Source organism: Sceloporus occidentalis, unplaced genomic scaffold, assembly GCF_023333645.1.
Source record: "Sceloporus occidentalis isolate IW3139 unplaced genomic scaffold, rSceOcc1.0.p SCAF_22, whole genome shotgun sequence".
Classification (NCBI taxonomy): domain Eukaryota; kingdom Metazoa; phylum Chordata; class Lepidosauria; order Squamata; family Phrynosomatidae; genus Sceloporus; species Sceloporus occidentalis.
The window spans coordinates 9,032,326-9,056,367 of NW_028317002.1; the positions used below are offsets into that span (position 1 = coordinate 9,032,326).

General features: G+C 37.3%; 1 protein-coding gene across 2 annotated transcripts in view; it reads right to left on the minus strand.

Moving 5' to 3' along the window:
* LOC149300973 (double C2-like domain-containing protein beta) overlaps nt 1-24,042 on the minus strand; it is a 216,649-nt gene that overhangs the window by 90,445 nt on the left and 102,162 nt on the right. For both annotated transcript variants that reach the window (XM_089484551.1, XM_089484550.1), the window contains 2 exons: nt 13,483-13,557; nt 2,828-2,937 (listed from right to left, as the gene is read on the minus strand). In XM_089484551.1, coding sequence (XP_089340677.1) covers nt 2,828-2,937; nt 13,483-13,557 — 185 coding nt within the window. The remainder of the gene's footprint in view (nt 1-2,827; nt 2,938-13,482; nt 13,558-24,042) is intronic.

A 24,042-nucleotide genomic window follows, 5' to 3' on the forward strand; every position in this document is an offset into this window, starting at 1 on the left:
GTAAGTAATATTACCTAATCTCGTCAATAAAATATGATCTAATGTGCTTTATGCTCACCGGCTGGTAAAAAAAAATGGGACAGAAGGTAATGAGATATTTTTAGAAGAAAAAGACATAAATAAAAGTAGAAAATATTCGTCACACCTGCAGTGTGCAGAAGGTGATTGGGTGTTTTCTATATGCCAAGAGATAAGAGGTGAATTTGACAATCACAAACAAAGAGGATTCCCAGGGTGCTTCTGACAGGGACTCCTGGCATGAGCTTGCCAGAGCTTCTCACCAGCAGTGTCAGCTAAAATGCATCTCTACAGAAACAACCTCCCACGCTAAGGCAAAATTCAATTCATTTTCCTTGCGCTCCAGCTAAGATATCCCAACTTGAATAGCAAGCAGGCAAAAAAAGAATTTACTAATGTGGATGAATGTGGTATGTTTTGTAGTTAAGTGTTTTTGTTATTGCATGGATTGAAATTACTTCAACCATGTATCCTGATCTTCAAGGGTAATTTTTCAAGGACAGACATCAAATATAGACTGATATTATTTTACTGAGGTTATTGTGTTCCAAGATTTAATGGCACTAGGATCCGTTTGAAGCTTGAAAAAGGCCTTAGGAATAAGGACTATATAAAATATTACTTAGTAAAATGCCCTATACCCTGAAAAATGGTATGTATATCTTGGACCATAGACAGTGGTTGGCCAAGAAAATTAGTGCAGTAGATGAAAGACACATCATGCTTACTTCCCTTTATATTCAGAACATGTACAGCTGTGCCATCAGCTCAGCAGTGGCAAACAGTGAGGCCCCAGTACATCCATCTACTGTCTGAAGAAGTCTGGTCAGAAGTGGTCTCCATGGAAGACATGCATTCAAAAAAAAGCCATACCTCCGACGTGGAAAACCTTGCAAGTTTGGGGAGCACTTCTGTAAATGAAGTTGGGTATTTGGTCAGAATTAATGGTCTCCTCAATGCTGAGAAGTACAGGCAGATACTTATCCACCATGCTATACCATCAGGAAGGCATCTGATTGGTCCCAAAGTTTATCTGCAGCATGACAACGACCCCAAACATACAGCCAATGTCATTAAGAACTATGTTCTGCTTAAAGAAGATCAAGGAGTCCTGGAAGTGATGGTAGAGCCACTACAGAGCCCTGATGTCAACATTCTGTCGAGTCATTCTGAGATTACACGAAGAGAGAAGCAACTGAGAAGGACTCTGTGTTACACAGAAGGACTGTGTTAGTTCTTCATGGTGTTTGGAACAATCTACTTGCCAAGTTCCTTAATATACTGTGTGTAAGTGTACGTAGAAGAATTGATTGTTTTTTGAACACACCAGGTATTGATTTAATTTTGATTTTTTTTCTGTTCACTCGCTTTGCATTTAGTTAGCTGATGAAATAGGCTATTAACATGTCTATTTGTGAAAGCATTCTTACTTTAAAGCATTTTTTCACATGTGCCTAAAACTTGTGCAATGGGACACTGAGAGGTTTGATCGTCCAAGAGAGAGATCTTTTCCCTGTTTTTGTACCTGCCGGCCTAGGCGGGATGCATCACTGACAAAGACAGAAAATGCTTGCATACTGAAGACTCACTTATAAATCTTATGAATGTAATGAGAGACCAAGTACTGTATTGTGTTTCAGCTTGGAGCAAAATGTATTTTGTTGTATCATTAATGTGTTGTTATAATAATTAGTGTATCTGCCTGTCATCAAAATGAAAAAATTAAAATTCACTTAGACCCATCTACTCCTTTCTGTATTGAGTGCAACCTCACATCATAGTCCTCTTAAAACATCATGCACATCCGTTGACATTCCTTTTTTCCTATTTTTCCTCATGTGCTTCATTGCTTAGAACACCACATAAGAATTCCCACCAGTTACAAAAAAAAGATAAACAATCCCTAGGCTTCCCTCCTTCCCCTATCAGTGCACTGAACTAGAAAGAGCAGCACTGCCTTCTGCCCTCTTTCCTTGTCCTTCTTGCAATAAAACTGATATTAATTATATTAACCATAACAATGTTTGCTCACATCCATACCCAACTTCTCCATCTTGTGTACAGTGCGATTTGGGTTCATGTATGAGCTCTCTGCCCCATTTCTCTTATCCCCTGTGGGATGGGAAATACGTTTTTTAAACATGCAGTCAGATTACTCTTTAAATCTCAGTGTTAAAAGAATAATACAGGTTAGAAACATAGAACAAACTAAAAAAACTCCCTTTAGGTAGATTATCCATGCAACATTTAAAGACAGGTATCAACCTACAACACCATAGTTCAACAAAGCATAAACATATATATATATATATATATATATATATATATATATATATAATATCACAATTATAATTATCACACACAATCTAGATTTATTGAATATGTTTGACTAGTTATGAGTCATATAATAAAATAGACTGGTTACAAATGATATTTGAACAAAAGCATTAAAAAGCCCCATGTGATCCCACTATCAGTCTTATAACAATATCTAATTTTTGGAAAACCTCAAATCTTGTGCAACCCTTTAGAGCTTCTGGTATTATCTTGAAGGCCACCTTACTAGATCTTTATGAATGACATGTGAAACACTAAACAACCATTTAAAAAGCATTACAGTAAATGTAATGTTGTATGAGAGCTGCTAAACTATAGTTCAAATACATAATTCCATTTTACTGCATAAACTGGATGAGGAACAACCTTGGTTTCTAATGCAAGAAAGTAAGCTAAGCATCAGCTCAACAAAATAGTCTTCTATACAGACTCAGTTGCCATGCAAACAATCAGAATATACACTGTAACTCACCTCAGAGTCTTGCGAATCATATCTTCATCTGTGATTCCATAGTAAGTTAAAGTTTCATTCCACGTAGGATTCAGTGTATTCCGTAAAGTTTTTGTTCTTAACTTATTTGCCTGGCCAAAAGAACAAATAATGTTCTGTTATGTAAAGCAATGACACGCTCAATAAGTAAATACAACTTTGAAAATTCAATTAAACAGCTCAAGTTACTCTTAAGATAAAAGTACTTTTTTGAAATCACGTCAATGTTAATTGCAGATTTTCTTCCTTACTAGCAAGGTCTGTGTAGGTGTTATGAACTATGTAAAAAAAAGTGTCCTTTTCTGAGTCCAGTAATATTAAAAATGTCCGGCATAAACAATGTGGGTCCCTATCCAGGGTTCAACATGTGAGCTAATGTCCAAGAATTCTCATACACGATGCATTATGCAAGGCCAGCTCACCTCTTCTTCTGGAGTAGTTTGGTGGGTTATGCTCTTTGTAATGTAAATTACGTGAGTTAAAACAGGTGTACTGCAAATTCCTACTGTATAACTTAATTTGGTTATACAGGTTGAGTTTCTTTTATCCGAAATGCTTGGAACCAGAAGTACTTTGGATAAGAGATCATTTTATATAACGGATCTGTCTTCTCACCTGCGTCTGCTCCGTCATTCAGGCTTCTCCTGTGGACCCAGAGAACTTCCTGTCCATTGTTCCGGTTTCCACAGATCACTCCCAGTCTAGAAAAAGGAGCGGAAGCATTCTGGGGCTGCGAGGAAGCCTGAAAAACGGAGTGGACAACAGGGAAAAGCCAAAAAGGCGGGAAAGGATCTACTGACTACAGGAGTGGTCAAACACCCCCCCCCCCTTGCTCGTCAGTATATCTTATCTGAATTCCCTTTATCTGAAAAAAATTTGGATAATTTCGGATAAGAGATTTTTTAATAAGGGATACTCAACCTGTATTACCAGTCCTTAGCAATGGATCACTACATGATTGAGTCATTTATTTATGTATTATCAGCATACCTGGGAACTCTCCAGGTTTGACCCGGAGATTTCCGGGTGAGCGCTGCTCCTCCGGTTCTCCGGGTCAATGGGAACTCCCCTGACGTCAGCAGGAACTCCCCTGACGTCAGCGGGGCCACCAACCGACGTCAGCTGGGCCGCCAACCGATGTCAGCGGGGCCGCCAACTGAAGTCAGCGGGACTGCCCACCAATGTTAGTGTGCAGTCCTGGCCGTGTCCCGCAAGGGAAGGCTCCGGGTAGCCGGAGCCGAGAAGTTTCCAGGTATGATTATCAGCTTTTCCCATCAAGCTTATTTTTTATGTAAAAGCACATATAATATAGATCTGGACTGTTTGGAACATTATTTTCTTAAAATGGTTTCAGTGTTAAAGAAAAGCTGTAAAAATGCTTTATAGCAGCTCATACCTAGACATTTAAACCTATCAATTAGGCATTCATGGTTTTATTAAACAATAACTGGAACATTTTTCAAGCATTAATGCTTGAAATGTAATGCACTTCAATGTTCTATTGCTGAGACATGCTGACTTTTTATATAATGCTTCCCATGCATGCAGTCTACAAAAGAAATGTTAATTAAAATTGAGTAACACATTCTAAGAGTGTAAAAATATGACTGCATAATGAAATATATTATTTGGCAAATAGTATTGTTGAAGGCGACACATCCTTAGCTTAAAATATGATTGATTTCTGAGGAAGCTAAATAAGGTCTCTTGTCAATATTTGATTTTATTTTTCTTTGATATAAGGACAGACAATCCCCACTCACACCAGTTAATTTGTTAACCCTGAAGAAAATTGACCAATTATTTTCACATACAAGAACAGGGATAGAAGAAACAGCCAGATGACTTTAACTTTAATTAAATCAGAGCTGCAGGAATAGTCCAACCGTTGGGCAATTTGTACTGCAACAGATTGAAGGATGCAATATCTACCAGCTTAGGCACTTCTCACTTTAATGAGTTCTGATTAGATCGATAGGTAAAAGTTTTGTGCTGTGTACTACAAGGAATACAAATTAAACCTTCAAGAGTCATATATATATATAAATATATATATATCATACCTCCCAACATTTTAAAATGTGAAAGAGGGAAGCTTTTTTTTTTTTTTAATCTCACGGAACTCATCGATACAAGCAATTGCACTTTACAATGTCGCGCTTGCATCGCCACTTAAAACACGCTTTGTTTTTGTCAGCACAGTCACGCATATTAAAAATAACCAACACATTGAATTAAGTTCCCATGAGGCTCAGCCAGACATACTACTTCCATGATGCTAGCTGTGAACTAAAATTCCCATGAATCTCAGCCAGCCAGGTGTCCACCATAATGCTGGCTGAGCATCACTGGAAGAGTATTCCACAGCTGCAGAGATTTTTTTAAATTAAAAAAGGCTAATGTTAGCCTCCCTCCCAGGACCCTAACACACTGCCTTTACACACACCTGCCCATAAACACACATATACACATACACTGCCTTTACACACCCACATATACACATACACTGCCTTTACACACCCACATATACACGTACGCTGCCCTTACAAACACACAACTACTCGTACACTGCCCTTACACACACACATACATGTACACTGCCCTTACACACACACACACATATACATGTACACTGCCTTAAACACACACATATACACTGCCCTTAGACACCAGCTTACAAATACCTATACTGCTCTTACACACACCGGCCCATACACACACACACACAAGCTTACAAACACAAACACTGCCCTTATACCTCTTTCTCCCCTTCTCTTACCTCTTCCACCATCCTTCTTCCTTCTGCCTCCATCCTGCATCCTGTGGTGGGAGCGCGAGGTCTCGCACTCCCTAATGTTGAGCCGACTAGAGGGAGATTGAGATCTCCCAGCTAGTCTGCAGGCTGCAGCTGCTGATCGGACCCCCCCGCAGTTGCACCTGAGGTGAGTACAGATCTCGTCTCACCCTTCCTCTGCCACTGCAAAGGGGGACAAAGGAAGGGTTAGGCGGGACAGTGGGACAGAGACCCAAAATCGGGACGGTCCCACCCAAATCGGGACAGTTGGGGGGCATGATATATATATATATCAATCCCAATAGATGGGCTTTATTAATATGTGGAATACGTTAATACATGAGTGTCCCCACTGTACTTCCGACGTTGAGCCTGTTTACTTAAAGTCAAAATTGAATTAATGTATCATAGCAAAACACATAGAACAACAACTGAACTTCAACTGAAATCCTTCTAGCACTTATGTGAAAGTAAGGCTTTACTTAAAGGATATGAGAAGAGGTGATGAAAGTGCAACTCATGATTTAATAATATAATCTTTGGTGTGCAATGCTCAATCACAAAATTCCATTGCAGGGCTTTTAAATCAAACCTTATATTATTTTAAGTCAAATTATAACCAGCTCCAATGGAGACCATAGCTAAGATCATTACGATTCTTGGCACATCTCACTTTGTTGGGATCGATGCTTAAGCAATGGGGAGCTGCAGGTGAAAGTGAACTTGCAGTAAATTGAATTAGCAGTCATTAGGGACTTGACTAAACTCAAAGATGTATTGTTTAAGCCATGTATATGATCCTCTCTGGCTCGGCACCTGCAGATAAAGTGTGATACTATGTTCATTACCAGCCAGTTGTACAAGCACACTGTTTAGATTGGCATTGTTCATTGAGCCATGTATGTGCTCTACCATTTAATAAGAGAAATGGATTTAGCTATGCATCTTTTTCTATGGTGGCCAAAAAAAGGTTTCAACTAAATACTTTACACCAGTTTCTAAAGTTAGCAACATTCTGATGTAGTTTAAACTGATATCCCAAAAGGGCAAGATTTCCAATGTAAAATTGTATAGCCCCATTAAGGTCATGACAGCCCTACTTACAATTTAGTGAATAGAGAAGGCTTAATTTATTAATGAGGCTACAGTGAATTATAAACTGTAAATGTCTCAACTGGAAAACTACCAACTGATTTCAATTCACACACTTTGCATTGGATTAACACTTTGAATTGTTATTGTTAGATATTGTTACGCTAGTATATACGACAAAAGACAGTCATATATCAATTATAGGACAATATTAATCTTTTAATACGCCATTAAGGAAGTAAAAAAAATAAATTAAAATGAGCAGCAAACTACTGCCATTTCGGTTCTTTATACGAAGAAAAAAAAAATTCATTTTTTTTAATGAAAAGGCAGATGAAAGTGGTCACCGTAATAAATCACTTAAGGTTTCATCAGGGCACCCTGGCCAAAGTACATGTCTGGGGCAGTGACCAACATATACATCACTGAGCTCCAAATTAGACTCTCATGTTACGTATGAATTATATTTATTAACAAAGCAGTTGTTAAACATATTTGTTGTACTGTGTATTATCAAATCACTTATTCAAGTTGTAGAGGGTATTATCAAAGCAGTTGTAGAGGAAACATATTTGGAAAGCAGAAATACCTAAATGTTTTTGAACGTAAATAAAAATAAAATGAAAAAAGCTGCTGCTGCTGTCTGCTGTTCTTTACAAATGAAAAAGGCAGATGAAAGCGTTCACTCACTTTAATGAATGTTTTCATAACTCTAATCAGTGGACTCTACCTTCAAACCAATATGGCTACCCCTAACCCTGGCATTTACAGCATTGAACAAATGTGCATTGAAAGCATAACAGGAGGGATTTTATTTATTGATAGAGTATGTATTATTAAAACCGGATGGGTATGACTGAGTCTCCAGATGAAGCTCTGCTTTCCAAGATCATATTTTTATTCTCCAGGCAGGGGACCAGTGTTTGTGAATGTGTGGGGAATGTGAAGCCCACTCTGGGAAGTACAGTTCATTCTTTTCTCACAAGAATTAATGTTAAAATTACCTCTGTTATTTTCTGCCATACTGTTTTTAAGGTCTGTCTTCTTTTTCCCACATGGCGTTTGGTATTGTTACTTTTTATTTATGATGACAACTACAGATGTTAAAGTCTGCTAAATGTTTTAGTTTGCTTCAACAATGTGAGTAGAATGTGAATAGAAAGCGAGTAGTATGCTACAATATCCTGTGCAGTACAATTTTAATTACGGATTCATGGGAAATATGGAAATTAAATGCACACTACCATAAAAATGCAACTGTTTAGAACAACCAATACTTGATTGGATAAGTGATATATCCTGGCCTAGGCCCTGGTGCCAAGCCGGGAGTAGACCAGGGCTCTTAGTCTCAGTCTTTCCCTGCCAACCGGCCCATTTACACTATGTCGGCTGTACCAGCACACCGCAGCCTCTACAGACTGCATTAGAAGCTGCTGCGCACCTTTAAGACACAGACCGCCATCTTTTAATGTGGCACAGTTGCTGCCTGATGAGGGGTGGCTGGGGGTGCAGGATTGGATGGCTTAGATCATTCTAGTTTCTGTAGTTTTTAAATATACACTGAGATTTAAGCTCTTTTCTTGAGAGCACATTATTTTGTTTGTATTTGTTTTTGTCCCATTTTTGGGGGTAGCAGGTTGGAATGTGGGGAACAGAATTGTGAATCATTATATAAAAACAGGGACATTTTCTACTTCTATGCTCAAAAACCTTAAACCTTAAAACCCAAATCCAAATATTTAAATCTGCACACCAAATAATCACTTAAAGCTTCATCGCCACACCCTGGTCAAAGTACATGTCTAGGGCAGTGACCAGCATATACATCACTCTCAATTTGCATATGAATTATATATCAGAGTATACATTCTTCTATCTTCTATCTCATCACCCTTATCACCGTTGTTCCAAATTCCTCTGTCATAGTTTTCTAATTTTATTGTTTACTGATTAAAGAATTATAAAATGTGTATAATTAACTTTTTCTAACAAATATCGAAGGCTTAAGAGGTCAATGTGTAACTGCTCAAAAATGTATTGTGTCACTGCTAACTTCTAAGTCACTAGTGAACGTAACACTGTAACTGCATTGTTTAGCAAAACTTTGTTGCGTAAATATTAATTTATATGTCATTGCTATTAATTCATTTGAACAAGAGGTCAGTCAAAATTAAGCAACTTTTAAATATCAACAAAAACTCAGCAAAGAGGAAAAAGCACCAATGTTGCACAAAAAGTTGTGGAGACAAAAACCCAGTTCTAAAAATATGAGGTACTACCTGCATATACTACAAATAAAGTCCACTCCAAATCGGTAGAGGGTACAATATAGCAAAGCTTTATAGTTTACATTTACTGACATGGTCTGTGTGTATATATATATATATCTATATATATATAGATATATATATATATATATGGCCTCACAAATGGCATCATCAATGACATAACAAATGTCATTGCCAATGGCTTTGAAAATTGACATTGAATATTTTTTTCAATAAGTAGGATTTTAGGAATGTAAACTGAGCTTATTTTAAAACTTAACTTTTAATAAGGACAATCTAAGATTTAGGGCCAATTTTGGATCAAGTTTGGACATGTAGAGGGGGAAGTGTATAATCAATAAATGATTAGAGGATGTATTGTTAGATATGGCAAAATATAACCATGCCTATTCCTCATATAAATACTATTCTGATTGTACCTGAAAATAAAAAGGGAGCTGTCCATTCAGCACCAACAGTTTTCTTTCCTTTTCATTTAAACTGAAGAAACACATGGTATGTATTGAAATAACTTTTACTGAAGGAGCAAATAATACACAACATATTTGCCCTTGATGTGCCTGGCACGTCTAGGATATACATCCCCTTAGCAACAATTGGTGTGTCTGGCACATCGTGAGGTTAAACAAGCATAGAAAGCAATAAACAATTGCTTTAGTCTCTCAGCTGGTGTTGCTGCAATACCATGATATTGAGGCATTCAGTAACACAACAAAAAAAATGTAGGGGCAGCGTACAACCACTCCTAGGAATGATTGTATTCACCATATTGAAAGGCTATAAGTTCAGCCAATGTTGCTTAAGTGTCTCAATATAGAGGCATTCAGCAACACAAAAAGTCAGGGACCCCGTTTGATCACTCCTAGGAGTGTTTCAAAATGCCACCTGTTAGAGACATGCAGCCTCCAACAAGGTGATTGCGCCCACTGAAAATAAAAGAGTTCCCAGAGGGTCTCTCCAGACCCTTCTGATAACTCTGAGCTCTCCCTGCAGGTTGACTACATGTCACTGTCAAATTAGAACCCAATATGTATTAAGCAACATCTCATGAGTACAGTGATACCATGCATGCATAGGTTTGCCTAGTTGTTTAGGGGCTAAAAGGCAAAATTTGGGAGGTGTGCATTTTGAAATTTGACATTTGGTCATCCTGTGCCCAGGCCAGTAGAGCACAGCTTGCTAATTACTATGTAATCAGTAAAACAAAATAAAAAAATATATAAAAATATATGGTTTAATGGGGGCAAATTGAATTGGCTAATTTCAAAGATATCCCAAATAGGGCATGGGCACAATTTAGATTGGGTAAATTGATTTAGCTGGGTTCAAAGATGTCCCTAAAGTAGAATGTATGGGGAAAAAAATACAAAATATTACTACTGACTTTAACAAAGGCTGGTGGTAAAATGCATTCATGGAAAGTTAAAATACCAGCATTTGAAATACCCTGGTTTGTCAAGTTTTTTAAAATGTATAATCTTGAATTGAATTGGCGGGTTCAAAGATGCCCCATAACACATGGGGGCAGGATAACCAGATGTCAAAAATGTGCCCCCAAACAACCGAAGAAACCCATGCATGGGTGGTATCCCTGTACTCAGAAGGTGTTGCTGAACACATATCGGGGAGTTGTTTGGCTGTGGCATATGGAACTATGCATTCATACCTTAGGTGTGAAAAAGATGCACATTATTACCACAAAGTTTGACAATGGCGGGTAGTAGAATTAGTGCATGGAAAGGGTTAAAATATCAGCATTTGAAATATCTAGTTTTCATTCATATAAGGCTTGATGAGGGTAAATTGAACTGACTGGCTTTAAGATGACCCAAATAGATCATGAGGTCCAGATGACCAGTTTTGGGAAAAAAAATGGTTTTGAAATAGCAACACGCTACTTCTACTTATTTTCCTATAAGTTGCACAAACAAACCCATAAAACATTGGGTATTTCTAAACTCAAGGCAAATATTAGAATCTATTTACCAAGCTTTTGTAGATGAGCAAAATATTTTTCAAGTAAAAGTCAATTTAACACCATATTTTATACTTTTTTTATAGTAAATGATATGATATGATATGATAAAAAAAAACAATTATATTTAAAGAAAGATGTTCTTGTCCTGAAAAAAACTATATATAATTTGTGTGGGTACAGTAAATGAGAGAGAAGAAAATTAAAGCTGAACACGAGCACTGCAGAAATGTTAAAACAGCTATTGTCACAATAGGTAAAAAAAAACAAAAAAACACAGCTCTGTCCTTAACGGGTTAAATAACTTTACTTTTTTATTCACTTTTATGAACACTTTGTACAGTGTTTTGATTTTTATATGGAATACATTTTTTATGGATTATTATAAGTAAAATATTAGTATATGCATACTATTTATAATAGGTTTTTTATTCATTGATGTTGGAAATGTAAGAATTATGTAGGTAGCTAGACGTGCGTACATGTGCATAAGGTAGAATGATTATATAAATGAACTATAAGAGCAACAGTTTAAAAGAACATCCTTGGCTGATGTATAGAAATCTATAAAGTAATATGACTCCTGTATCAAGCAGATTACTTAGTGGAACTGTATTAGTGTCGGCCCATTTGTAAAGCAAGTTGGTGTAAAATTCTAGGGCCACAGTTGTAAGCTCTCTAAAGCTGTGACACAGTGACCCTATTCTTCTACTGTGTTAAATGCTATTGAGAAACACAGTGCACGTGCAGTAGATGGCACTGCAACAGCTTCTTTAAACAATACATGTCATTGCATGGTTGAGTAAGCGGACATAGAAATCTTAGTCCCAAATCATCTTGAATGTCCTGCTTGGTATACCTATTTTTTCTAAGAATGAAATGTAATTAATATCAATCTTAGTAATAGTAGCCTTTTAAGGCTAAAAAGGTTTGAATGATTTGTGTATATATAAAGCGTGTACACGTTCCATTTGCTTGAACAAGGCAGAATTCTTAAGCAATATTTATTCTATATGTTTTCTTGCAATTTGGCTACAACAATGAGGAAACCATTTTTTATTCCCTGTATTGGGGCAGCCCTTGTCATTCTGAAATATTCAACCCCTTATGGACAAAGGCTTTTTCACACAAAAGGGGATTTTCAGCATTATTAGTACCCAACCTCAACAGTACTTTTCCAATTTTTCACTATGCCTATCTACTCCAAGTAGTTTTAGAAAAAGTAGTGCTTTTTATTAAAACCTTTCTTATAGCTATATCACACAAATACTATCCTTAAGAAAATAGGTGAATTGAAAATCAACCTCATTTCACAGTTTTTGTCCCCTTCAGCATACCAAAGCATTTTGGACAATGCTATGCTTCCAACTTTGAGGGAACAATTTGAGGAAGGCCCTTTTCTATTCCAGCATTACTGTGCCCCAGTACACAAAGCAAGGTCCATAAAGACATGGTTGGCTAAGTTTGGTGTGGAACTTGACTGGCCCTCACAGAGCCCTCACCTTAACCCCATCGAGCACTTTTGGGATGAACTGGAACGGATATTGTGAGCCAGACTTTCTCGTCCAACATCAGTGCCTGACCTTACAAATGCTCTACTGGATGAATGGACAAAAACTCGTGTGGAAAGCCTTCCCAGAAGAGTGGAAGCTGTTAGCGCTGCAAAAAGGGGGCAAACTACTTTTTACTGTCTATGCATTTGGAATTGGATGTCATAAAAGTCCCTGTTTTGGTGCGGTCAGGTGAACCAATACTTTTGTCCATATAGTGTGTGTATAAGTTACAATTGCTAGAGTCTATATTCAGTTAGTAGCGCTATTAACCATCACAAGCCTCTTTGGAGTTTATTCCCCAAAGATAGAGTTTGCAGGAGTGCTGTGGTTTCAACTTCCTCCTTTCACTATTCATTATAAAGGACCAACACTGGCAAGTTTCTCAAGCAAGACTGACTGAGCTTATCCCGCATAATGACTGGTTAAACTATACATTGTACAGGCCCGCAAAGCTATTTCTTCTAGTGAATCTCCCTGGGGGAACTCTCCTGCAAACCCTCCTGTCAACGCTCCCTTTAGTGAATAGACACACATGGCAGGTCTTGGTTTGCAGTATAACAAGTATAATTATCAGCCAGTATAAAGAACCTGTTTTGCTATGACTAATAAACTCCTATGTGGCTATGAGTTGCACAAATATCTCAAATTCACTAAAGCCAATTTGCACTCACAAAAAAGCAAAAAGGAAACAATGACAACCTGCATATACTCCTTGTTAAAATCACTGGAAATCCCTTGTATACATTGTAAATATTAAATGACATATCCATACACATAGGATTTCTTTAATCGCAATCCAAATCTGTTTTATCTATCACATTCATGAATAAAAATGGAGGTGTTGTTTTTGTCTGTCCAACTAATGTCCCCAATCTGACCTACTTCATATTCAATGGTTTTTGTAGTTATTAAGAGGATGACAAAATAAAGCTTACCTTACTAGCACCAGGAAGTAAGTGTAATTTAACATAAGGATCAGCAAGTCCATTGTGGTCCATTGGCTTTAGGCCCTTTAAAATAAATAAAAGAATTAGAATTAAAAGCAAAGCCTTTTAGACAATAAACAAAAAATAAAGCTCATCGTCCCTTGTAATTACAGTGGATAAGATAAAAAAAAAAAAACAATGAGGGGAAAATAAGAAGGAACTGTCAGACAATATCCACTACAAAAAAAATGACCCCCCCCTAAAGAATACACTACACAACTTCATAATCTGATGATAATTGTTACTAAAACACACAAGAACTGGAACAGCTAATACCAACTTGCCCTATTGTGGGGACCTTTTATGTGCTTCCAAAAATCCACAAACCAGAAAACCCAGATCAATCAGTAAAGTGTGTATTGTTTTTGTGTTAATCCACATTCTTATATTTTAGTGTATGTATAATAATAAAAAATAATAATAAATGGTAAATTAAGTACAGCAGAACAAACATTTACAGTAAAACAGTTTCTGATTCCTCTCTGATCCCATGGGCATGTGTTGCCTTATTATTATTATTATATAGTTTTATTTATATAGTGTCAAAAATTTATGCAGCACTTCTTACAATACATATATTCAAGGGGTATGACAAGACTAAGACAAACCGATACATTAGCTGGAGAGAGCCCTGCTCGCAAACTTACAATCTTGAGGGAATGGGGTGGCAAACATAAGGAACAGAGAAAGGCGAGAGGTAATTTGGGGCATGTCTAAATGCATTGGAAGAATTTGTATGCAGCCCAACAAACAAGGTTTGCCCTGGGCCCCATTAAAATTAAAAACAACCCTGTAATTTGAGTTTTGGTAGCTAGATTCTGAAAATGTGCAAACCTTCCATCACTGGGGTAATTAAGATATATGCAAAAATGTATCCATGACATGGAATATATTCTCATATGGTGACAATTCATGTACATGAAAATGTCTTCTTGTTTAAGGGCTCATCTATTTTGAGATGCCCCATCTTTAATTACTTAAATATTGATCTGGAATGCAAGGGTGTTAATCTGTCCACATTTGTTTTCTATGTTTTACCTATTTTATTAGTTTCATATGATATGTGCTAGGTAGTATTAGGTATATTTCCCTAAACTTTGTAGTAGATTGTATCAAGAGGTTTCATATTTGTTGAGCTGCAATGTTAGACTTTGTATATTTTCAGGAGGTTTTATATCCTTACGTTTCACTTGATTGGGTTGTACTTTATGAGATTGGATGGCTACTCTATATCAAAAAGGCACTAAGGAATCGGTGTAATTGTTTTTTGGCAATAAAGAACAATGAATACATAATAAAGATACTGTAGAAGTTAGATTACAAAATGTATTGTCTCTTTGACCATCAGTATTTATATAATTTATATAAATGCGGAGTTGATATCTATAATAAAAACTCTATTAGGCAGAAGCAGCAAATTGTTTGCTTTTATGACAAACAGCATATTTATCTTATTAATGCAATTCATTTTAATTCAGTGCCACAAATGATAAAATATCATAGACATTATCGAAGATGGGATCTAAGTATTTTTCTTTTTCTCCCTTTTTTAGAAAATTACACGGCCTAGATATCTTAATCTCTTAAGATTTTTTTAATTGACTATAAAGGTTCACTTAACTAAACTAATTTTCTAGATGGCACCCAAGAGAAAACAAGACATATAACTCATTGCTAATGTGTCTTGTCAAATGTGATTGTAGCAAAATGAAACATTCTGTCATCTGAGAACTGTATAAGCAATAACTAATATATTTCTGTTAAAGAATGGATGATAAATTTATACTATAATCGTAATCGTAAACTAACACTTTTTAATTCAGGTAGATTAGTAATGCATTGGGTTTTTTTGACACAGGGATGGAAAATGAAGGTCATGTCTAGGGCACTGAGCTAGTAGATGCAGGAGTGAAGTTCAAAAAACAAAAAACACTAAAGAAAAATGAGAAAACTGTATTTCTTATTTCAGATGTTATCTCCTGTACTGAGTGTGCCCTTCCCATCTACTTGTGATGAAGTACCTCTTTGAGGGCATAATTCAATTGTGCTGTCTTCCGCTGCATTATATCTGTTTACTATAGTATTACATCTAGACTAGTGGTCCTTAATAGATAAAACCGTTTGTGTCCTCTGATCTACCCTTGCAATGACTTTTCCTTTCAAGATTAAAGAAAACAACAGTCTCAATATCAATGTTACCTATATTGCTATTTATGTGTAGTACAATTAGGAAAATGTTGAAACATTGGAAATAAATAGGCAGGGTTTCTAATTCCAGGGTTTTAATGTAAGAACCATATCTGATGCTGTCTTAGAAAGTTTGTTTGTAACACTATTGTGAATGGTTGACATGTGTATGGTTCTGCACCATGAATACATAATACTAAATTGAAGCTCAACCTAAAATTAAAAGCTTTGTGACAGAATTACATGATGTCTTTTGTGTTGGTGTGTTAAAAAAGCTTAAATATGTGCAGGAACCTTGGTTTGATTTTCAACACATAAGTAAATCTTAATGGCTTGGAAAACAAACATGATTGGCCCATTTTTAATCATTCTCTATAGTACGGGAATTTTCACAAGAAAACTTTATTATAGGAGTAGGTAATATATTTGGTGCCTATACCCACAACAAATATTCCAGTGTCAATACTCGAATAGATTTCCCATGCTCAACAATGCTTACTCTCTGTGGCAGTCATTTTCTTCTAGACTGAATTCTAGTTTTAGAAGTTAAGCTACAGTGGAGCAAGTCCTACATAGAAGCTATGTAAAAGATAGAGTGTGCATCAAAAATCCATATTATTCTGCTCTACAGGTAAAATGAAATGTGAAAAAGCTGTGCTTTTTGTATTTCCTTTTTCATTTTCTAAGCATTTAAGAAAACTTTGAAACGGGTTTGACTCATAAAGTGAAATACAAGGTATATTTTTTCCTCTAGACATAGAAAAATCGGGATGCACATAGTATTCTTCCACTAAAAAGTAAGACTCATACACTAGATGGGCACTGGAAGGTGTAAAACCCCAATCACTGTTCTAGAAAGACTTAAGATCTACGTGAATTGTTCTTCGAAGTAGAAAAACCACTTCACAACCTGTTATATTCTTCAGTAGACTTTTGCCTGGCGGCCTTTTGTAATTTCACTTAAGACAGAAACATATAATTTGACAGCAGATAAGAACAATTTGGCCCATCTAGTCTGTCCATTTTCTCTAATGTAAAGACTGAGACCTTAATTAGTCGTTGGTCTTATCTTAGATTAAAAATAGCTTTATGTCTATTCTATTCATGTTTAAATTCCCTCACTGCTTTAGCCTCTATCACTTCCACTGGGAGGCCATTCTACTTACCTCCTACACACTAGTTAAGGTGAATGTTATATTTAAGTGTTTGATCCTCTAGTTTTAGATTATGACCGCTTGTTTTTACATTCCTCCTTCTTTAACCCCTTAAGGACCAGGCTGTTTTTTATTTTTTGTACCCTTTAGGACCAAGGCTGTTTTAACACTTTTGCCGTGCTCGTATTTAGCTGTAATTTTCTCCTCGCCCATTTAGTGTATTCATACAAGTTTTTCAGGACAGGAAGGGGTTTTTTCCAGATACCATTTATTTTGATCATATAATCTAATTTCCTATAAAAAAAATATTCTACTATTTGTCCTGAGTTTAGAAATACCCAATGTTTTTATGTTTCTTTGCTTTTTTCTGAAAGTTATTGGGCAAAAAGTAGCGTTTTGCTATTTCAAATCTAGTCATTCTGCCCCATGTGCTATTTCAGGTATCAGTGATTGCCTCCTAAACTCTTTTAAAACGGGCGTCCTCCGCCATACAGTGTGTGATGGACATTGAAGTCCCGGGAAGGGGCCAGACATGGCCCCTGATGCCGATCTCGGTGTTACTGAATGCCTTGACATCGAGGCATTACAGCAACACTGTTTAAGCGAAATAAAGAAGATCGTAGATCACTTTCTAAGCTTGTTTAATGGAATCACATGCCAGGCACGTCATTGGTCGTTACCTGGTCGTTTTTGTGTGACGTTAAGGGGTTAAAAAAATTCCTTCCTGTACTTTGTTAAATCTTTACGTGCACTAATTCTACCACTAGTCTTAGTTTCTCCAGTCTACATCAGGGAGCCTGTGTCCCTTAATGATAAAGTCAACCTTCATTGACATCTTAGTTGTTACCTAAACTAGCAGTTGGTTAAACTAATCTGCTTGTCCATGGTGTCCATAACACAACCACTTTGTGTCCAAAGTCTAAAGTTACCCAAACTGCCTCTAGGCTTTCCTCCATGCTTTGTATCAGACTAATCTTTAAGATATTTTTTATATAAAGGGCAAACCTCACACTTTTACTGCCTTTTCTGTCTTCTAAGTCTAACATGTATTCTGGTATGACAACATCCCAATCACTTGGGATTGTTCCAGGTATCATTGTTCCAGGTATCAGTAAACTAAATTCACATTTTTAGTTGTTAAAGCTGTAGTAAGTTTGGGGATCTTATTCTCTAAAATGTGGTCACTTGTATATGTCATTCTACATTACATTTATTTATGAAGCACCGGCAGATTCTGCAGCGCTGTTACAGTCAGTAGAAAAATTTAGAAACACATATAATAACAAACTGGTGCAAAGGAGTGGAGGGCCCTGCTCTTGCAAGCTTACAATCTGGTGGGTGGTTGACGGGAATGAGAAAATAGGAGAGGACTGCTTGGATGGGGATGAATTGATCTTGTTCCAATGATGTGTTGAAGCTGTTGATTGTTCAGAACGCTTGATTATGATGATGGTTGGGAGTAATGGGAAGGAATGTTGTACGCTTCCCTAAACAGGTGGGTTTTCAGAGAGGTTTTGAAAGTTGAGGCAGAAAGTCTGATGGAACGGCAAAGGGAATTCCACAGGAGGGGTCCCGTACCCCAATTATGCAATTATGCAAAAGAATATGCCAAGCTTTAATGTAAAATAAATAACGTATCTTGTCTTAGGGCACTGTGCAGGCATATCAGACTGATGAAGTTTTTCATAAAAGACAAAATGTGAGGTTGGATAAGATACATTATGCATACTTTTATATAATCAATCTGTAGTGGCGGTGATAGAAGGATAGATGCCAAATATTACCTGATGCAGGAATAATTCCTCAAGGGAGAGCCTTAATCCCAAAATAATTATATATAAAAGCCCATATAATCAACCCAGCATTTTAAGTGGAACAAGCTTCTTGCATCCTTACATTCTCATTCCACACTAATTTATGTATTTTTCTAAATTAAAAGAGTCAGGTTGTGATTTTTATGGCGATATCTTCTCTTCCGAATCAAAAGAGTCAATGCAGCTCTGAAGCAATATTTGATTTTGTGCTTTTTATTATAGAATAATGAAAAATTTATGTTTATAATGTAGAATAATGGCTTTCTGTCTTATCTGTGTCTCATCTTATTATGTCATGCTTACTTATATAAAATGTATGCTGAATATTGTTTATATGTATAACACTTTGGGACATATTTAATAATAATCCTAGTATTGTCAATAATTCTACTAATTATTAATAAATCTACTAATAATTCTAACATACTATTAACTACCTGGATTGGTTATCCAGTAACATCTATTCTCGTAAAATGTGCTGTATAGCTTATTCTTGTACAGCATAGTTGACCATTTATCGTACCATGGTGCAAAATTATTTATTCATTTTTACCAAATGCAGCATTATGCAACAATTTTGTTAAGCAAAGATTGTGTTTATGCAGGCTAGGCAATGAAAGACGAACACTGACTGAGATTAGTTTATGCTATCGGCATTTAATATGACCCTGGCCATAACTTTTTAAGTACTAAGGGCCCAAGATCAGCAGATACGTCTTTTTAAGTACCTGATGGACCCCAATAAGTCCTCTTGCTAAGAGGTTATCAATTTTGTCCATTGGTCACTCAGCCCAAAATTTTGAAATCTGCCTTCTTTCGTCTAGGGCACAGCTAGAATAAGTACTCAATCCCACTGGAAGCTAAAAACGTCTTGGGGTCTATTCACTAAATGGAGTTGTGAAGAGAGTTACTTCACTAATCATTAGTGAAAATTCAGTGAAGTACTTGAAACACAACCCTTGTATGAATTTGTGTCCAACCAACATATGTTATATGACACATGATCTACATTCTCTCAACTATCTGTATGTTAACCTTTAAAACATTATATAATCATTGTCCACCCTGACAGAGCTTGGAATGTAAGGCTTTCTTTTTAAAATATAACTCATTACAGATTTTAATCATATAGGGGGTTAAAAGGCATTTCTGGAGGTATATATAACTGCTAACAAACCAAGGCAGCCAGTACATGCTGGAACCTGGGGATGATAGGAGTGTGAGTACAGCCTCCCTATGCCATGCTACCACCACCACCCCCCTTACACATCCATGCTATCACACACACACACACTCATTCACAAACATTTAAATACTCATTCATTCCATTAATCACACATACTTGCTCAATGCTCAAAAACTCTCCCCACCCCCTTACCTGAACTGCAGATCTCTCACTTTATTATTATTATTATTATTATTATCCTTTATTTATATAGCGCACTCGAAGACTTCTGCAGGGGCCCAGCTGTACGAGCAACTTCTCTGGCCCCACCCCCAGAGGAAGGAGGGGAGAGGCAGAATTATGTGACACTCTGCTAGCTTCCTGTTCTCCTGCTGCTAGTAGAAGATACGCTGCTCGCGACCAAAGCACCGGTAAACAGCCTGGCCCCAGCGGACATTTTTTTGAGGTCTGATTAGAAGATGACCTCGATTATACTTATTATTTTTGATCTGAAAAAAACCTCGTCTTATAATCGAGCAAATACGGTAAGTATGTCAAGGCTTCCATGAAGAATAACAGTATTTGGCTAAGCCATTTGATGAGTCTCTACATATAATATATGCATGGTGGGTGATTAAAGGGTTAATATTTAAAGCGTCTCCGGGTGAGGGCAATTAGAAAGTCCCCAGGTAGGCCAACCCCCATAAACAGCTCCATAACCTGGAGCAGTATCCATCCTGACACACTAACCCTGATCCCAGGGTTGGTGGTGAAGGGGAGAATTTCACAAGAAGGTACCCACTCATCACTAGAAACTACCAAAAGTAATTACCTAGGTGCTACCTCCAGCCAAAAACAAAAGAAAGATGGCATGTTAGGTTTTTTTAATAAAGTAATTTAATATTGCATATTAGATTAGATAATGAAATGTAACATTTTGGTCCCCGAGTTGGGAGGAAAATGTTGAGATTTACTATGTAACCTAACGTGCAAAATTATATTTGATAATTAAAAATATACATATTTTAACCCTAAACATACACTTAAACTTATTTCCCACTACTTACCTTCCCAGCCAAATTACTAGCTAGTGTTAAAAGCGAAAGTGCAGCTGCATATGATCAGTAGACATATTTTTCTTTTCATCTTTGGTCCATTCGTTTTGGCATAATCAATTTAATTTCCTGTGCTTTTTGTTCTTTTTGATTTGTAAACATAATTTGTTTTGATTCTCATTCACACTCTCTCACACTTTCTCTCCAACTCTCCCACTCTTGCTTACAAGATCTTTCTCAGTGTCTTCATGCCTTATCTGATAACCTTCTCCCTGTTCTCCGCTGCTTCTGGCTCTCCCCTGCATTTTCCTGGCCTCACGAAGTACTTCCACAACAGGACAGAGCCTCCACAGACAGCATGGGGACAACCTCTCCCCCTTCAACCAATCAAGGAGAGGTTCCTCCCTGTTGGGAAAGTATATAGAAGAGGCCAGGGCAATGCAGGAGAGAGCCCGGAGCAAAAGAAAAAAAAAACATGAAATGAAAATTCTGAGCATTCTCCTTTTTTGTTTGTTTTGTTGGGGCCCCTTCATCTGAAGTCTTATAACCCCTTCAGTACCGGGACGTACCTGGTACTTCCTGGTTAACAGTCACCGGTAGACCGGGACGTACCAGGTACGTCTCCTCCAAAAAACGCCCCCACATCACCACAATCGCGGTGATCGTGGGGGCGCTGCTGCTGCTGTCTGCCCAGGACTCCTGGGCAGACAGCACAGCCTGTCTAAGCCCGCCCCCAAGCCCACGATCACTCCCACGGAGTGATTTTGTAGGCAGAAACAGCGATTGCAGAAAAATCTGCAATCGCTGTTTCAGCTGCCACAGGCAGCTTCACGGAAGGGGGGGGTATTGAATGGGTCCCCACACAAGTGTGGGGACCTGATCAAACACCCCCTGCTGCCTGATCGCTCCATGAGAGCGTCAGTGCAGCGTTAACCCCTTCAATGGCATTGAAGGGGTTAATTCCCGTTTTTTAGGGGGTTCTGCTGCTGGTGGTCTGCCTGGAAGCCCAGGCAGACCAGCAACAGCAAAACGAGCCCCCAGAAGTCCTCTGATCAGTCCTGTAGGACTGATCAGAGAGACTCCTCCCCTACAATCTCCAGTCTATTGGAGATTGTGTCCCAGCTGCCAGAGGCAGCTTCAGGCACAGGGAGAGTGTGGAGACCAGACCCCCCCACCCCCACCCTTCCTCAGTTAACCCCTACCCCCCTCTTCCTCAATTAACCTCTTCAATGCTGCGATTGTGTATGACCCCCATCGCAGCATTGCAGGGGTTAATATTAGTCCCCACAAGCTTGTGGGGACTAAATATCAATCAATGCTGTGCTTCAATGGAGCATCAGCATTGAAAGAGTTAAAAAAAATAATGTAAAAAATAATAATAATTAAAAAAAAAAAAAAATTAATTAAAAAAAATTAATAAAATAATAATAATAATAAAAAAAAAAATAACAGCACTGACCTGAAAGTCCAGGGTGCTTCCAGGTCAAATGCTGGGCTGATCAGATCGCCCCTGGCCAATAGGAGTGATCGGATCATTATGGCAGCCCACGGCTGACCCTGCTCTACAAAGAGAGAGGGGTCATCTAGAGTAATTATGAAAAAACACAAATTATTAATAAAATGAAAAAATCATAATTATTACCTGATCACTTGTCGGTGACATTTTAAGTCGCTGATTATTGATCAGTCTCCCTGATTGATGTCAGCGGCCTAAACCTGCCACTTACAAGTAATCTGATGAAAAAAAATATTTAAAAAAATGTAAATGCACATGTTCCAGTTTTGCCCTCATAGCTTCCTCAAAAAATACATGAACCATGCATGTGAGGCCTTGTTGGAACCGGGGGGTGTTGGTGAACAAAATGTGGTGCTTTCTTCCACTGTTGCACATATGCTGTGCAAGAAATAAATTTTAACATTGAAATGTATTTGTTAAAAACGCAATAAAATAAATTTTCCGTGAACTTCGGCAGACATCAGTGAAGAAAAGGCTAGCTGAAAACTGTCAAAACTACCCTAGTTGAACACCTTGACTTGTCTACTGTTCATAAATATATACTTTTATGGGGTAATTTACAGCAGGGGGCTTCCAAAATGTCCCAAATGGGATATGGGCCCAGGAAACCAATTTCTGAAAATTCCAAATGTGAAAACGAAAATGCGCATGTTCCAGTTTTGCCCTCATAGCTTCCTCAAAAAATGCATGAACCATGCATGTGAGGCCTTGTTGGAACCGGGGGATGTTGGTGAACACAATTTGGTGTTTTGTTCTGCAGTTGCACATATTCTATACAAAATATAATATAAAATCTAAAGCAACATTGCAACATATGCAAAAAAACCCAAAAAAATATAAAAATACCTCAAAATTTGGCAGCAATTGGCGATAAAATCCCTGTTTGAAAAGTGTCAAAATGACCCTAGTTGTACACCTCGACTTATCTACTGTTCATAAACATATAATTTTGGGGGGGTAATCAGTATCTGTGACAACTATTGCAGTTATTAGACTGCCATGCCAAATTTGAAAAAAATTACATTTCAAAAACGTGATGCATGCCTTGCAATATTTGCCCTATACTGGTCAAAATAGATAAAAATCCTGGCCATGTTGGGTGGTTTCCAAATCAGGACAAGTTAATGAATATATTTGGGATAATTTTTTCCCATTGGTTTAATGTGTGTACAATTTGTATGTATACAAAACTGTAAAAAAAATGCGTTTTTTCATTTTTTCCCCACTTTTTCCAGTTTTTTTCAAACAAAACAATGTACTACCCAGCTTACTATGGTTTCAAATGAAAGCCCTACTTGTGCTGAAAAAAACAATATATGATTTGTGTGGGTGCACCAATTGATAAGAGAGAAATTACAGTTGAAGAAAGACATGGCAAAAACACAAAAACGGCTCCGGTCCTTTAGCGACACCTTAGTATCAAAATCCCGGTCCTGAAGGGGATAATCACTGTAGAACAGTGATAGAAGAAAAATATTTATTTCAAGTAACTATGAACTTTTAAACACTGCTGGTGCACTGTAGTAACTGCTCAGCCTCTCTCTCTGCCTCACGAAGAAGAGAAAAGCTCCGACAGATTGACAATGGCAATGTTTACTAATATCGCCCTTGGCAACAT